Raw genomic sequence first — 18,125 nt, 5'->3', positions numbered from 1 at the left:
CCACAAATGTAAGTCCACCCTTGCTTTGGGTCACCGTATGATTGCTGATGTATTGGCCAGGCAAATCCTTTACATGTTTTCAGAGACTCTTGTAATATAACCGTGTTTAATCTGACACAAATGCCTCTAGACGGATCTGGTGTGAACTTCTACCTTGGATGATCTTGTCATTTTTTAGTATTTTTTTGTATCCAGCCCATTAAATTAACTATTAATCCTGTATATTTACAAATACCATTCAGTTATATACTAAAACAACTCCAATCTATCTCCTGGGAAAATATAGGCTTTTAATACAAACACATTTCCATTTGGCTTAATCTGTGTTTGGTGGGTTTGCCAGCACAGACTGTTGAAATGAAGGGTTTGTTTTGAGTGCTGGTTTCTAAAATGAAACACTCTGTCTCAAGTAATTTGTGTTTTATTTCGTATGCAAAACATATTTCCTGACCGTAATTTTGCTGCTTTCTACATTGACACCTTTTGTATTCATATGTAATCTTTAACCCCGTAAGGACCAAACTTCTGGAATAAAAGGGAATCATGACATGTCACACATGTTGTGTCCTTAAGGGGTTAATCATGAGCATTACTTGGTAATCTGCATTTATCAATTCTATGAATGAGACTCTGTGGCAGGTGGACTGGCGTGGAGTAGGCAGTCTTCAGCACTCCAGATGTGAACTACAACTCTCCTGATGATTTGCCAGCATTATGGGAGATGTAGTCCATAACATCTTGTGTGCCGAAGGTTGCCTACTCCAGGTCTACGCCCTGGCTATAGATCAGTGTCTGCACCATTAGTCCGATGAGACAGTGTAACGCTGCAGCGTTACTGAGATAAAAGATGCAAAGACACTGACCAGTGAGATGCTTGCCTATTGTGTTCCTCTAATCGCACTGGATTCTGGAATGGAGCTTCAAGAATATACCTGATAAACTCATCGCCTATGCATCTGCTGGTGTTTTTGCTAACCAGTTGCATAGTTCAAATTTTAAATAACAGAATCTGTGTAATTTGTGTGTTTGTGGGTATGTGGTCCAAACTGCTGGTGTCAATTTGTTTCTATTTTTTTATTAATCATTTTAAATTTGAAAGATTCCTTGGTGGGCCTGTAGCAGGTTACACATATACTTTAAAATGTATGGTTTATATTCTTAACATGGATAGTGCATGGCTTGACGTATGAAGATATTTGCTACAGGCAAATCGCCCCTGCCATCCTGGAGAGTCCTTGGCTCAATTATCAGTTATGAATTCCTACTCGCGAGGTCCCAACAGCTAATGAGTGGATATTTTAAGCCTTGATTAGCTCATGAAATTGTGCGGTTGGTTGATTCAAATAAGTGATTCCATGTTTTTATCCCATTTAGGAACCCATGGACGTGGTGGAGTTATATGGTTTAAAGGGCATCCAGCACACCCCGATCAGCATTAAGAATGCACGTGTGACCCAGGTACAGACACAACCCATGTCACGGGAAAGCAGCATACTCTGCACTCAGTTTGCTTAAAGTCTTCACATACATTGCTAGTTGAGTCCACATTCATTGCTGCCAACCTGGTGCATCCCCATTTTATTGTATTGAAATCTTTCTATCCTGATCTATATAAATGCCATTACTTATATAACACCAACATATTGTGCAGCGCTAAACAGTAGGAAACAAGACAAACCTTTAATTCTTACAAAATATGTATGACATACGGGAACAGTAGATAAACAGCCTGTCCAAAAATGTGAGTGTATATAAACTCCGTTATGCCCGTTAAAATGGTTAAAGCTCAGATCTTTGAGCTGTTTAAGAATTGTTTGTTTTAGGAGCTGACTTTTACCCAAGATTGAAATTATGGATAATAGAAGTTAATTAGCCCTGGCTGTGGTGTACATCAAATTATACTTTTACATACACACACACTTCCAAGAGTTTTCCGCTCTTCCTCCGGTCTGAAGCAATACTGATCAACATGGTAGCCAATACGTAAAAGAACAAGGAAAGGGTGTGAGTTTAGTGTCATAAATAGCAGAAAATGGGCCTGACGGTGAAAAGTGCCTTGTGGTTGATTAGCCAGAACAAGTAAATAAACCGAGGAGAGTCAACAAGCTCATAAACAGCAGAGAAAAATGCATACAAATATACATCTGCATATATGTGTATATAAATTGCTCAAATGTAAGTAAAGCGCAAGTATTGAAAATTAGATTAAGGTGTATGTTTATATAAAGTTTGGTAGTGGGTCAGAATACATAATCGATGTATTAATTCTATGTGCACGAGTGTGATGCATTAATGTATGTATATATCAAGTTTGGTAGTGTATAATCAATGTATTACGTCTATGTGCACGAGTGTGATGCAGTAATGTATGTTTATATCAAGTTTGGTAGTGTGTAATCGATGTATTACGTCTATGTGCACGAGTGTGATGCAGTAAGGTATGTTTATATCAAGTTTGGTAGTGTATAATCGATGTATTAATTCTATGTGCACGAGTGTGATGCAGTAAGGTATGTTTATATCAAGTTTGGTAGTGTATAATCGATGTATTAATTCTATGTGCACGAGTGTGATGCAGTAATGTATGTATATATCAAGTTTGGTAGTGTATAATCGATGTATTACGTCTATGTGCACGAGTGTGATGCAGTAATTTATGCTTATATCAAGTTTGGTAGTGTGTAATCGATGTATTAATTCTATGTGCACGAGTGTGATGCAGTAATGTATGTTTATATCAAGTTTGGTAGTGTATAATGTATTAATTCTATGTGCACGAGTGTGATGCAGTAAGGTATGTATATATCAAGTTTGGTAGTGTATAATGTATTAATTCTATGTGCACGAGTGTGATGCAGTAATGTATGTTTATATCAAGTTTGGTAGTGTGTAATCGATGTAGTACGTCTATGTGCACAAGTGTGATGCAGTAATGTATGTTTATATCAAGTTTGGTAGTGTATAATCGATGTATTAATTCTATGTGCACGAGTGTGATGCAGTAATATGTTTTGTTGTGGTGTCTGGCTGTTATTGTCACATATGTGTTCATCAAAAAATGTATCCCTGCATAATGCAATACTGTATTTTGGCATCTTGTCTACTTAACCAATACAGCTAATAAATATATTTATTTGTGTATTTTTGTATTATTTTTTTTTAGTATAATGTTAGAAATGCTTTATTGTTGATCTATTGTACAAATACAGGAAGCAGTATAGAAAAGTTGAAAGGGGGCCATTCTGAAGGTTTAAATAACTTCCACAAGTGAAAATAAAGGCATCAATAATTACACAAATTGTGATTTAATCTGTGGAAACGTTAGCCGTTTGGTGCTTCATACATTAATTTTTTTTGTTTCCTTGTTCTGATATCATAATACATGTATTATGTCTTCACAGCATTACAAAGCGAGCTTGACGGCCTCATTTAACCTGCATCCTGTGAGTAATGCCATATTTTCAACATATGGATTTATTATGTCTTGAAAGTGTCTCAGAAAGTTGTTTCCTCCTCCTCCAATTCTTTGTCCAATCTAACAAGGAGTACAGGATATTACCTTCAGTAATCCTAAGTACGTGTAGAAGAGGTGAAACTCTGGAACAGTGCAGGATAATAAATTTCTGGTGTGTTTAAAGTCTGCTTGTTTTTCACCTTCTGTCCTGTAGATGCTATTTTGTAATACATGTCTGGGTCTGGCTGTCCATTTCCTGAATAATTCCAGCATGTAACCTTTGCATTAGCAGGATTTGTTCCCTTGCTGGTATAAGGAGAGACTCAGAGTTTCATTCATTTATTTTTTTAAACTTGAGTGCTGCACATATCTACTGGAATAAACACATCTGAACTTCAGTTTTGAACCACAACATTGTCATCCATCCATGTGTGGTACCTTTGATTTATTGTGACAGCTGTTGAGCCCAAAGGACAAACATACCAATTTTTTTAAAAAATTTTTTTTAAACTAGAGGAACAGGCTTACATTGGAGACATAGGGCACATACACAGCTACTGCTATGTTCCACCACTCAAATACTTCTCCCAGATAAAAATTGAATTCACTAGGGTTGATCTTGGGCAAGTTGATGCTGAACATGAAGACCTTCAATTTTAGAAGGTCTTCATGAGGAATTACCTTTAGTGGCCATCACCCTGACAGCCGCTAGAGGTGTGGTTTCTGCAAATGTAAACAGGGCTAGTTCTCGTCAATAGCAATACTTTACATTGTCAAAAATAAGGGCATCAGTGCATTAAAAAAATCATTAAATCTTAATCATTTCCAAGCTTAAGTCTCTTTAAGCTCGGAAATAGTGTTGCACTCCTTATAATTTGTGACCTGTAACTATCGAAAATAGCTACTGCCCTTGGGAGTGTAATTCCCACTAACCTTGGGTAATCCTGAGGTGAACTGTGCATTATAGCCTGCTCATTATGGGGAATAATTTCAGATATCTTCCCCATTTTATCCAGCACTGAATTCTAAAACATGAATATAATATTTGATGTGTATATGTATGTGCACTCCTGTATCTCTAGCTTTAAGAATAAAATTAGATTATTTATTTTCGTTCCTTCTACAGGATGCCAAGTTTGTGATTGTCCTTGAAGAAGATCTGGACATTTCTATAGACTATTTCAGGTAATTCCTTGGCCCTCTTTGTGGATCATTGTTACTTGAGCATTGGCACCAGCCTTGCCCACCTGACACTAAAAAACAATGTTTTCTGTTGGCAACTTTAAATGGTTTTTATTTTAAATAGTCTGACAAATATTTTGTGTCAAGGAAGACAAACCTGTACAAATGAATGGCGTAAAAAAAAAAAAAAGATTAATTTGATGCTACATAAATAAAAAAAATATTCAAAGTACCGTATTTGATTAATTTTAAAAATATGCATTGGCCTAAAACATAGTGAAGTGTAGAGTGGGAGGGAATCTTAATATAAGCAACATGTAAATTTAGTCCAAAAAAAGAACCAATTTCAAATCAATATGTAAACCCAAGGTGAATAAAGCCGTGCGTTTTTAAAGCTTTTAGTACACTTTTATCTCTATTCATTTTCTCTATATTATATTAAATATACCTTTATATATATATATACCTTTTTAAATAAAGCAACTGTAAGGAGGTTCCTTAAGGGGACACTATAGGCACCCAGACCACTTCAGCTGATTGAATTGGTCTGGGTGCAGTGTCCCAGCACCCTTAACACTGAGCAGGTATTTATTGCAGTTTTTATTTACCTGCTAGGGCTAACTCCTCCTCTAGTGGCTGTCTACTAAATGACGCTGGAATTCATCACGCTGTGCATGAGGACGTCCAGCGTCCCCAAAATCCCAACAGGAAAGCATTGAATAATTTATTTATTTTGTAACCCCTTCTGCACCACTGGGAGGGGACTTGACGGAGGGGGAAGCTATAGTTCCAGGAAAACAAGTTTTTATTTATTTTTTATTTATTTTCTTCTTGTCACTTTAGTTTCCCTTTAAAGACACGGGACATCAGTGTGTTAAGAAAAATTAAGTGGTTTTTTTTTTTGTATAAATTTTTATCTGTTTGGTGATTTAAGGCCCACTATAGGCACCCAGACCACTTCAGCTCTGAGGGTGGCGGGACCTAATAACCCTATAGTGCCAGGAAAACAAGTTTGTTTTCCTGGCACTATAGTGTTCCTTTAAATGTGTATTGTTGGAAATATAAAATTGTATTATGTAAGATTGAAAGGTTTCTAATGTAATGGGCATACGCATTGGAGAGGTTATTTAACCCCTCCCAAGTAAGGGTGAGAGGAGACTGTGAAGGAAGCCTGGAAACAGGGAGAAACACATTAGTTAAGTGCTGACACATCCAGTTATTTTTTTTTTTTTTTTGCTTTCATTATATTTTAACTTGTTTAACATCCACATTTTGTTACAGTTTCCTGAGTCAAACAATTCACTTACTGGAAGAGGATGAGAGTCTGTATTGTATCTCTGCTTGGAATGATCAGGTTGGTCACACTATTGCCAGTTGTGAGATGTTTGACATGATGTGTGTCTTTAAAGAGTTATCTTGCTTGAGCTGTTTCTACTAAGTTTTGTTTACCCCTCGTAGCTTTTGAAAAAGAGTTGGTGTTTTATATCCATAAATGGTATAATCACGTTGATGACTGTGAAGCTTGTGAAATGTTTGTGTAAACGCACAGGTAGCTATTCTGGTGGTTGCAGAATTCCTAATGTGTAGTAGTTTTATTTCCTGTTTAATTAGAATTTGCACATTTCTAACAAAGTGTGGGTATCTTTCAGGGATATGAACATACTGCTGAGGATCCATCCCTCCTGTATAGAGTGGAGACCATGCCTGGCTTGGGGTGGGTTTTACGAAAGAACCTGTATAAGGATGAACTAGAACCAAAGTGGCCAACTCCAGAAAAAGCAAGTGCTTTCCTTTCATTCTACTCTGTCTGACCGCATCGAATAGTGTGACATCATATGATGATTATCTGACTGCGTAGAACAGTGTTATGTTTGTATGACTGAGTAGAACCATGTTGTCATAATGTTTTTATGACTGAATAGAACAGTCTGATATCAATTGTTTATCTGACTGCATGGAGCAGTGTGATGTCATATGATTATCTGACTGCATGGAACAGTGTGATGTCATATGATTATCTGACTGCATGGAAAGTATGATGTTTATCTGACTGCATGGAACAGTGTGATGTCATATGATGTTTATCTGACTGCATGGAACAGTGTGATGTCATATGATGTTTATCTGACTGCATGAAACAGTGTGATGTCATATGATGTTTATCTGACTGCATGGAACAGTGTGATGTCATATGATGTTTATCTGACTGCATGGAACAGTGTGATGTCATATGATGTTTATCTGACTGCATGGAACAGTGTGATGTCATATGATGTTTATCTGACTGCATGGAACAGTGTGATGTCATCTAAAAATATTATGACTGTATATAACAGTGTGATGTCATCTAAAAATATTATGACTGTATATAACAGTGTGATGTCATCTAAAAATATTATGACTGTATATAACAGTGTAATGTCAAATGAGGTATTATGACTTTATAAAATATGATGTGTTGGGTTTATTGTCTTGAATAGAACACAGTGAAATAATATTGAAGTTTCTTTTAACTAAATAGAACCAAATTATGTCATATGAGGTTTCTTTTTTATCTGGGTGAATAAAACACTGATATTGTGAAGTGTTATCTGACTGGATAGGACACTGATGTCCGTGAGGCTTGTTATCTGGCTGAATAGAATACTGTGATGTAATTTGATAATTACTGGCTTACTGAATAGGACACTGATGTCATTTGATTATTACTGCCTGACTGAATTGAACACTGTGATGTAATATTAAAGTATATTAGACTGAATGAAACTGGGTTATAATATGAGGTTTGTCGTTTGTCATCTTACTGGATAGAACACGGAGTTTATTGAGTATTCATTATAATGAGAATGTTATAATGAAAAATGTAAATGGTGCTGTATAATAAAACATAACCTTTAACAGTTTACTTATTAGATTAAGGTCATATTTATAATAAAATAATTACGAAAAATAAAAAAGACAATGAAAAATTAGGTCTGTTAAGAGTCATTCTGCAGGAAATCTCAGATTGAGTATGTGTACAGGAAGTCAATTCAATCTAAACGAATAAATCCCCACCTGCAAAGAATTTGTTATAAAGAGACCCAACCCATTGAATATGGTTACACACACACAAACTTAGTTTTATCGGAACTACTAATCTATAAGAATGTGGTTTAAAGTGAAAAGACCCACCCTATAAGAAAGCTGGATTAGCAGTCCTGATGATACTGGCGTCACTCACCGGGTGACACACAGTCTGGTGCTGTTCTGCCTACTATCCTCTAGCAGCTGTTATCGTCCCTGATAGTTGAAAACTTTATTTAACAAACACACCTCATTTTACTTTGTTGAGTGATTCTTGCATGCAGGGACTAGCTGGCTCATTTTGTAGCATAGTTATTCTAGGGAACATCCAGTCTGCTATCCCCCACCATGGTGGTCTGTTTACTTTGGTCTTTATTAGTATTTTTCCTTGCGCTAACATTTTTGTATGCCGTTTTCACTAATAGTTTTCAAGCAGCTTTTAGTATGCAATATCTTAGCACCATCTATTGATGGAAAAGGGAACCTTGGTGTCTGAATCTTAGACATGCATGCACCGACCAGACTAACACAATACTTTTAGAGGTGACTGCGAAAACTATAGTAACTTTACTGACCCCTTGTGTTCAACAGTTATATTACACTGATGCATAATTGGATGATGAAATATACTACTGCCTAGTTCAAACATATTTGTATCTGCCTTCTTTTTTTGGCTTGGATTTTTAGATAAATAGTGGGTTAAAATACCTTTTGGTTTTATCCAATTTGTGTATGACTTATAATTATATTACTTATTACCCTGTTCCTATAGGTTGGGTTTTACTAGTTCAGATAAAACCGACTTTGTGTGTTTATTTGTCTATTTGTAACCGCGTCTTAGCAGGTGGTGCTTTATTAGTTTAGATCAGGCACAGGCAACCTTCGGCACTCCAGATGTTTTGGACTACGCCTCCCATGATGCTTTGCCAGCATTATTGGTGTAAGAGCATTATGGGGGATGTAGTCCACAACATCTGGAGTGCTGAAGGCTGCCTATGCCTGGTCTAGATTAAACTGACCTACTGTATATTTATACTTAATTTGAGGTTTTCCTTCAGAATGATTCTTAATGGACCTAATTTTTCATAGTCTTTTTTTTTTTTTTTAAACTTCTTATACTTAAATATAAGAATCTTAGAACAAATATGATCTGAATCTAAAAGGTAAGTACCTTTATTAATATACCTGACTATTAAAGGTTATGTTTTTAATATACACCTGAAATACTTTGATATTTTTCAGACAATTAGAAGGGCTCAAACTCTGCACATCCTTCTTGACACTAGCAGAATGTTAAGGAGAGAACATTATGTTACATGAGGTTTCTTAGATCAGGGCTCGAAAAATCCCAGGAGACAGTTTGCTGTGGCGACTAGGATCTTTGTCCTGATGCCTGGGATTTGTTGGCTTGTTCAGCCTCTGATGTAGCTGGCTGACTGTGAGTGGAGGTGGACGGAGGTGGCCGAATGAAAGTGAATGCAGGTGGCCTGCCTGCCTGCTCTGGAAAAGGCGCGTGGGCGTGCGTTCTGGTGGTTGATGGAGGGCTGAGGCGATTGGCAAGGGAAAATCTGGCTCCTAACTTTTTTAGCTAGCTCCTCGATTCCAAGCACATTTGTCCAGCACGGTCTTGGATGACTGAATAAAACAGGACCATGTCAAATGCGTGTTTTTTTTTTTTCTTTCATTGTATACATTTTTATTGAGAGGTTTGTTGTACATCAAAAAAAGTAATGCACTTTGACACAAGTTTAGGTTACATTGTATAAGAATTAGCATAGACACATATTCATTCGCTTATTCACATGAGGTTTAAAGGGACACTCTAGGCACCCAGACCACTTCTGCTCATTGGAGTGGTCTGGGTGCCAACTCCCACTACTCTTAACCTTGCAAGTGTAATTAAATTTATTGCAGTTTTTTATAAACTGCAATAATTACATTGCAGGGTTAACTCCACCTCTAGTGGCTGTCTATTAGACAGCCACTAGAGGTCACTTCCTGGGTTCTAGCACAGGAAACCTGTGCTAGAGCGTCGCTGGACGTCCTCACGCTGTGTGAGGGCCTCCAGCGTAGCTCAAAACCCCATAGGAAAGCATTGAAATTATTTTTCAATGCTTTCCTATGGGGAGACGTAATGCGCATGCGCGGCATTGCCGCGCATGCGCATTAGGTCCCTTCGGCCGGTGGGCGAGATCAGTCTCGCCCACCAGCCGACGCAATGAAGAGGAGCGTTGCGGAGACAGCGACGAGGGACATCGCCGCTGCCTCAGGTAAGTCACTGAAGGGGTTTTCACCCCTTCAGTAACCGGGGATTGGGGGGTGGGAGGGAGAGGGACCCTCCAATGCCAGGAAAACGGATCGTTTTCCTGGCACTGGAGTTTCCCTTTAACTGGCTGAAAAGAAAACTGTCAGTTATTCACTAAAGTGAGAATTGTCTGGAATTCAAATGTAAGGCCAAAATAGGGGAACTGGAGATATTCTCCAAGTCTGGTTTGATTCCAGTTCTGATACTCTGGCCATAAAAGTTGAAATTCACTTTGAATACACTTTGACAATTCATTTGTTGGTGACAAATCGTGTGTGATGTAATATTGAGGTTTATTTCGGAATATCTGGAAGTGGATGATGTCATATGAATAAAAATAGATGCTGTATTTTTGAAGTTTCCTTGACCAGAATGGTGTCTTGAGAGGTTTATCTGGCTGATTAGAACACTGTGATGCAATATTGAGGTTTGTCATCTTACTGAATAGAAGTGGGTGATGTCATATATGAATAATTATGTGGCTGAAATGAATACTGTGATGTCATGAGGTCTACTATCTGGCTGAATAGAACACTGTGATGTCATGAGGTTTATTACTAACTGCATAGAACACTGTGATGTCATGAGGTTTATTACTAACTGCATAGAACACGGATGTCATGAGGTTTATTACTAACTGCATAGAACACTGTGATGTCATGAGGTTTATTACTAACTGCATAGAACACTGTGATGTCATGAGGTTTATTACTAACTGCATAGAACACGGATGTCATGAGGTTTATTACTAACTGCATAGAACACTGTGATGTCATGAGGTTTATTACTAACTGCATAGAACACGGATGTCATGAGGTTTATTACTAACTGCATAGAACACTGATGTCATGAGGTTTATTACTAACTGCATAGAACACTGATGTCATGAGGTTTATTACTAACTGCATAGAACACTGTGATGTCATGAGGTTTATTACTAACTGCATAGAACACGGATGTCATGAGGTTTATTACTAACGGCATAGAACACTGATGTCATGAGGTTTATTACTAACGGCATAGAACGCTGTGATGTCATGAGGTTTATTACTAACGGCATAGAATGCTGTGATGTCATGAGGTTTATTACTAACGGCATAGAATGCTGTGATGTCATGAGGTTTATTACTAACGGCATAGAACACTGATGTCATGAGGTTTATTACTAACGGCATAGAACGCTGTGATGTCATGAGGTTTATTACTAACGGCATAGAATGCTGTGATGTCATGAGGTTTATTACTAACGGCATAGAACGCTGTGATGTCATGAGGTTTATTACTAACAGCATAGAATGCTGTGATGTCATTAGGTTTATTACTAACGGTATAGAACGCTGTGATGTAATATGAGTTTTATCATCTGGCCGAATAGAACACTGTGATGTCATGAAACTTGTCTTGCTGGCTAGAACACTGTGGTGTAATATTGAGATTTATTTCGAACTGAATAGAACTGGGCGATGTCCTATAGGATTTAACCCTATCAGACTGAATAGAAACTGGTATAATGAGGACAAGTACTGACTGGTTAGAACAGTATGTCATGCAACGTTATCATCTGGCTGTATTGAATACTGTGATGTAATCTAAGGGTGGTATCTGAATGAATAGAGCTGGGTGATGTTATATAAGGTTTCTCATTAGTCTGAATAGAACCCTGTGATGTGGTTTACTCTGAGTAGAACACTGTGATATAATACTTAATATGTGACCGAACAGAACAGTGTGATGTCATGAGGTTTTCTATATGAATAGAGGAATGTGATGTAAAATGGGTATAATTTTAATGTAAAATTGATTTTTAACAAGGTGTTATTTTGTTTGTTTTTTTAAACTCCTTGTGTCCAGTAGCTATGGGACTGGGATATGTGGATGAGAATGCCTGAACAAAGAAAGGGCAGGGAATGCCTTATCCCAGATGTTTCAAGATCATATCATTTTGGCATTGTAGGACTTAACATGAATGGCTATTTCCACGTAAGTAAGAATTTGTCCTACTACTTATTTTTTTTATTTTTTTTTTGTTCATTAAAAGGACACAAACACCAAAATCAGTGAAGTTTGCTGTATTTAGATAAAGCAGTGTTTACATTACTGTGTAACACGGTCTCTAGTGTCTCTCTAACAGCATCTAGAGGGGCTTCCTGGGTTTGATTCTGCAAAGATTGTAAGACTGACGTTCAGCGTCTCCACGCTCGGCATCGAGACGCTGAACACTCCCATAGAGATGCAATGATTCAATGCATCTCTATGAGGAAATGCTGATTAGTGCAGCAAGCACTAGCCTCCTAATGCTTCCTTATGGGAAAGCACTGGATTCACCAAGATCATGAAGATTGATAATATCAGCCAGTGGAGGAATGGCAACCACAGTAAGATCAGAGCGCTGGGAGAAATAAGGTAAATGAAAAGGCTTATTTTAACTATTAGGAATACATGGTAGTGTTCCAGGTAAAACTTACGTTAAAAGTAGTGTCCCTAGGTATGTGTTCTGACTCATGGCTCAATTATCGCTTTTTCAAAGAATTGCTGCACCCTCTGCTCTGTTTGAAATGTCACACTTACTAACGTTGTAACAGCTGCATGACGTTTTTGTGTCTCGTGCTGCAAGTGTGAGTGCAGGTTAAATAATGGTAGCAGGCACTAACTGGGGAGTGTTAATAAAGTCTGGATAGCCTCATGGAAAAGCAAGATTAGCATAATTGTTTACCATTACTAGAAAATATGGTTAATGAACGGTCTTTAACTGTGTGTTTTCTAAACGGCAATTTCAAAGCTCACAGAATGTAACAAGTTTAAAAAAATACAAAAAAATAAAAAAGCCTGCCACAGCGCCATTGTACCTATCCTAGTAACATATCTGCTGTCGTGAGATTAATCCACTTACCTGGGAAATCCTTCCTTCTGGGACTCTCTGCAGTGGACAAGGTTAGTGGGCCCTGGAATGAGGCCCTGTTACAGGGAGGGGTGTAAAATCCTGTATATACCATTCATAATTTATTTTTATTTTTTTATTTATTTATTTTTTAAATGCAGGAAGCTTATTTTAAAAAACACAAGTTCAACACCGTTCCAAATGTACAGATGATGAACGTGGAAAGGTATGTCCATTTTATTGAGCAAAATTGTAATTTTACATTTTATTTTACCACGCGAGTAACACGTTGCCTTATTAACTCCTTTCTGGGAGGCTTTCAGTAGCAGCTGGCAATGCATACCACCTATTTGCTGCCGTGAGACTAATGTTGTACATTTTACATTGTACTGAAATTAACTTGGAGAGTGAAATGGTTGCTACATTCACTTTTCAGTAAAGGATGGGTATACTGGAAATGTGTGAAAATTAACAACAAAACCAAAGATCCTAACGAGAAGTCAAAATATGATTAAGATCCAAATCTGCCTATGGATTGGTCTCTCGGCACGTGTTCCGTTTTAATTGGCATGACACAGCCATGTATAACATTGCATAAAGGAGAGCGGGACCATCCTGTATTTTACCACAGCCGTGAAGACTGACTCATCTGTGAAATAATTGCTGGGGTGCGCAATAATGAGCATTATTCTAGCAGCTGAGCTCTGGAAGATGCAATTCCTACACAAAGTGTAATCGTCATGGAGAGGCGCTGCTCCCCAAAATACCCCCAGTTTAAAGAATCCCCCTTAATGTAACACAGGGTTATTCACTACGGTCAGAATTGTCGGGATTTCAAAGTGAATTTTGCATTTAAGTCCGAAGTAGTCAAACTGGAAAAATGCTCCAAATCAGCAATGCCTCCATTTCTGCTACTTTGGCCTTGAATTTGAAACTCATTTTGGATTCATGTTGAATTCCTCACAATTCTAATTTTGGTAAATAAACCTGTTGGTGATTACTAGGTGTGCAAAGTGAAATGTCCCCATATGGGTTTGCCTGACTCGTGTACGATTGGTTTTGGCTGGCATGTCCCATCCTTATTCTTCAGAACAAGAACTTCAGGACTTGTGTAGAATAGACACTTCCTTTATTAACAAATCATTCCTTGTTTGTTCGTTTCCAGCTTGAAAAAAGACGCCTACGAGATAGAAATCCACAGAATACTAAGGTAGAGTATTGTCTGCCTGACGAGTCAAAGGATTAAGTGTTAGAATATGCAATTTGCACCAAAATATCAGCTCCTCTAACAGCTAACCAAACGTTAGAACACTTTGCTCCAGGACTGTTTGTGCAATATAGTATTTTGCTAGGATAGATTCAGTGATATTTTCCACTTTCAATCATGTTATGAAGGATAAATGTTATTACCCACCTTAGATTGGAACCAACATGGACATTTTGATATGCTGTAGAATGTATTAAGATAGGCTCCTTAGGAATATTATAGTGACCTCAGACTTTTTGGTACATGAGCGGAAGACCTTCCTGCAATTAGTGACTATAAAGCTGCTGCCAGTGATGCAGACAGACGGATGTCTGTAGAGTACTGCAGAGAGCGTAATTAATGGAAACTGCAGTATATTTTACACTAAACGAAGATTGCTCATTCACACTATATACATAAGCTACATCCCATTTTCTTGTTGGTTTTCCTTTGATGGAATTTATTTTATTGGTTTAATAAGGCTGTTCAAGTTACTTCCTACCATGTGGGTCAGATGATTGAGGAATATTCTAAATCTGATCACATGACCGGGTACTGGTGTACGATATCGATTGCCACATGGAGGTTGATAATGTATATACTGACACAATAACGGTCAGCAAAAAATAAATAAAATGGGTATCACAGCATAGAGGAAACCGTGAATGTTATCACTTTATTTATTTACTGCTTTCAATGCTTTAGCAACCACTTTTATTACATTTCTTTAAAATACCATTATGGATTATCTGCTAAATCTATTGACTTCTGACGGATGAAACCTCTCCGCTACAAAAGGTACCTGCAGTTCTGAGTGTGTCCTGCAGTTAGTGCATTAACCAGTCTACACCTCACAGACTTTAATTTTGCAGTTAAAAGTCCGAGAGTCGAATTGATGATGATGCAGCACATCTTACACCCCAGTTTCTCTTCTCTTTGCAGTGAGGCCGAGTTGTTGGATCACAGCAAAAATCCTTGTGAGGATTCCTTCATCCCAGACACTGAGGGAAAAACCTATGTTATGTATATCCGGATGGAGCAAGAAGCGGATTTTACCACGTGGACTCAGCTTGCAAAGGTATTTTTTTACTTGCATATGTTTATTTTGGGTGCAGGGTAAACCTTTCTGAATGTAGACTGTTGTGTACATGCTCTCAAACAGCGTATATGTATCCTTTGTAGCCGTGTACTGTAAATGAAGAGCCAAAGGATCACTTTAATATGGCTATTAAGAAATAGTTTTTCTTCAGCCTCCCCCTCCCCTTACGTATTGTAAGAATGTTAACTAGCTTCCACTGATAACACCCACCCACCGTTTCCAATAGTCCACTTTACTTGACTCTTCTACCAAACAATTTGCACAATTGGATCTGTCCATTAACATTTGGATTCTGCAACCGGAAAGTTATTCCTATAAAATTACAAAAAAATTACAATACCGTAACATTAAAACAAGACACGTTTTGAAAGTAAAACCTCAAAACATATAAGCAATTACTGGCAAATAATGTTATTATGCTGAAAACATGACCGACATTGCGAGTAGTGGAGTTCGATTGCAGTAAATGATGATTTTTCTTGAATAATAAATATTATCTCTCTGGAATTTTATCGATTTTGGTTTGTTTCTCTTTGCAGTGCCTGCATGTGTGGGACCTGGATGTCAGAGGTAACCACAGGGGGCTTTGGCGTCTTTTTAGAAAGAAGAACCATTTTCTGGTGGTTGGGTGCCCTTTCTCTCCATATGCGTAAGTTTAACTACTATCCTGTCTGTCTGTCTATCCGTGGAGAGATGGGGGTAAAGAGAGAGATCGGTATATAGATACACTAATATTGATAGTGAGGGATTGATCTACCTTTATGTAGACATAGTAAGGATTTATTTTGTGTGCCTTAAGCTTGACATTTCTTTATATCTACTTTTTTTTCTGCAATTTTTTTTGTTTAAAATTGTTATTTATTGACTGTTTTAGAATATCCCTTGCTTAACGGGCACAGAATGACTAGCCACAACTTTCTTACTGCATGCCAATGCCAATTCCACCTCAAAAACATTCCCTGCTTCCGCCCCTTTCTTACACACGCTACTAAAGAGCTTGTCCATGCTCTAGTAATCTCTCGCACGGACTATTGTAACTCTCTCCTAATTGGTCTTTCCAATAGCAGTATTGCCCCGCTACAGTCTGTAATGAATGCTGACGCCAGACTGATTTTCCTCTCTAGTCGGTCCTCTCACACCTCACCCCTCTGTCAGTCCTTACATTGGCTCCCTGTATGCTATAGGAGCCAATTCAAAGTGCTAACCCATACCTATAAAGCACTGAATAATCTTAGCCTCTCTTATATCTCCTCACAGATCCATAGGTATGCCCCTTCTCGGTCTCTCCGCTCTGCCTGTGACCACCTTCTGTCTGCTGCTCATACCCGTACGGCCAACTCACACTTGCAGGACATTTCGTGGGCGGCTCTCGTCCTATGGGATATCCTGCCTACCACCATCAGACTCTCCCCTAGTCTTCAATTATTTAAGATGTGCCTTAAAACTAATTTATTTAGGAAAGCCTATGGCCTCCCAGAGTAACCTCTACCTTACATACCTGTCTCTTGCTCTTTCCTGAAGGGAAGCACTCTACTCTCTCCTCCAGCTCTGCTCCACTCCCACCTAATTTGACTTCTATTCCCTGTCCTAATGTGTTTTATACCTCCTATAGACTGTAAGCTCGTTTGAGCAGGGCCCTCTTCAACCCTTCGTTTCTGTAAGTTTTCTTGTAATTGTCCTATTTATAGTCCCTCTAATAATATTGTAAAGCGCTACGGAATCGGTTGGCGCTATATAAATCGCAATAATAATGGTGTAAATTGTTAATACTTTGGCTGCATCTGCAGAACTCGCTCTATAAATTAGCAGATCACCACCTAGAGCTACCCAAATTTGTGGCATGGAAAAAGTTGCAAATGCAGATGACACCAGTATCGTGCGTGTGCAAGTCAGTGGCAATCCACATTTGCATTTTGTAAACACACTTAAGAGAGTACATCCTGCTTTCTGGTAGAGATGGGTGAGTGAAGCATGCAACATTTAGTGTCCTGATTTCTGTTTTACCTAAATCCATTTCTCTTGCAGGGCTAAGAAACCTTCTTCTGTAACTCCGATTTACATTGAACCTCCGCCCAAAGAGGAAGTTGCTGCACCTGGGCTTGATCAGTCCTGACCACTGAATCTAAAATGGTCTATATAATGCCGTCCAGTCACCAGGGGGTGCGTCCTCCAGCAGTGCTTTCTGGGACCTGTGAGAAATGTCTTTAATATATTACAGATCTCACGAGACACGGAACTGCACCGTCCGATCTTGTAGCATTTTTTTTTTTGTAAACTCTCAATTTCTTTTTTTTTTTTTTCTTTTTTTTTATGCTGGGTTGATCAACTGATATTTTGCAGACTTTTCATGGAAGGGAAATTGGAATGTTGGCATTATTCCAATTTTAATGGAAAACACTAATTCTGCTCAAAAGAACAGACTGCATGGAGAGGATCGAACACTACTCGGGTACCTTGCTCTCGTTCAATGTTACAGCCTATCAAAACATTATCCAACATCGGAAAGCAACAGTCCTTTTTCATTTCATTTTTTCCAAGATCAGTGTTAGAACACGTGCATCTAAACTGTTTTTTTGTTTGTTTGTTTGTTTTGAGACATCATTTTATTTATTACAGACAAAGAACTACATTTTAAATTCCTTTGTGTTCTCATGTTCCGGTTGCATTCTTTGCCTATGGCTGCTCCGTGTGGACCCATTTTTAGACGACTCTTGATTAGAAGGACTTATTCCTGTCGCTGAATGGAACCTATCTTTATCTGAGCATTTCCTGCAGTTTGCAGCTGTTTGATTGCTGTCACCCTCTAGACAGTAGCTAAGCTTCTGCGGTGCCTTATTGCTGTATGTTACTTTGCTAACCTGTGCTATGTCACTTGTTCCTCTTGTTTACCTCGTC

General features: G+C 38.1%; 1 protein-coding gene across 1 annotated transcript in view; it reads left to right on the top strand.

Annotated features, from left to right (window-relative positions):
- The window catches only part of POMGNT1 (protein O-linked mannose N-acetylglucosaminyltransferase 1 (beta 1,2-)), a 32,950-nt gene extending 15,325 nt beyond the window's left edge, over positions 1-17,625 (top strand). The window contains exons 12-22 of the mRNA XM_063427740.1: positions 1,375-1,458; positions 3,402-3,443; positions 4,581-4,639; positions 5,918-5,990; positions 6,286-6,414; positions 11,862-11,987; positions 13,047-13,111; positions 14,051-14,095; positions 15,074-15,209; positions 15,770-15,879; positions 17,256-17,625. Coding sequence (XP_063283810.1) covers positions 1,375-1,458; positions 3,402-3,443; positions 4,581-4,639; positions 5,918-5,990; positions 6,286-6,414; positions 11,862-11,987; positions 13,047-13,111; positions 14,051-14,095; positions 15,074-15,209; positions 15,770-15,879; positions 17,256-17,343 — 957 coding nt within the window. The 3' untranslated portion in view covers positions 17,344-17,625. The remainder of the gene's footprint in view (positions 1-1,374; positions 1,459-3,401; positions 3,444-4,580; positions 4,640-5,917; positions 5,991-6,285; positions 6,415-11,861; positions 11,988-13,046; positions 13,112-14,050; positions 14,096-15,073; positions 15,210-15,769; positions 15,880-17,255) is intronic.
- Positions 17,626-18,125: the final 500 nt, after the last annotated feature.

This window comes from Pelobates fuscus, chromosome 7 (genome assembly GCF_036172605.1).
Source record: "Pelobates fuscus isolate aPelFus1 chromosome 7, aPelFus1.pri, whole genome shotgun sequence".
NCBI lineage: Eukaryota > Metazoa > Chordata > Amphibia > Anura > Pelobatidae > Pelobates > Pelobates fuscus.
This window is presented reverse-complemented; position numbering and strand designations above follow the sequence as displayed.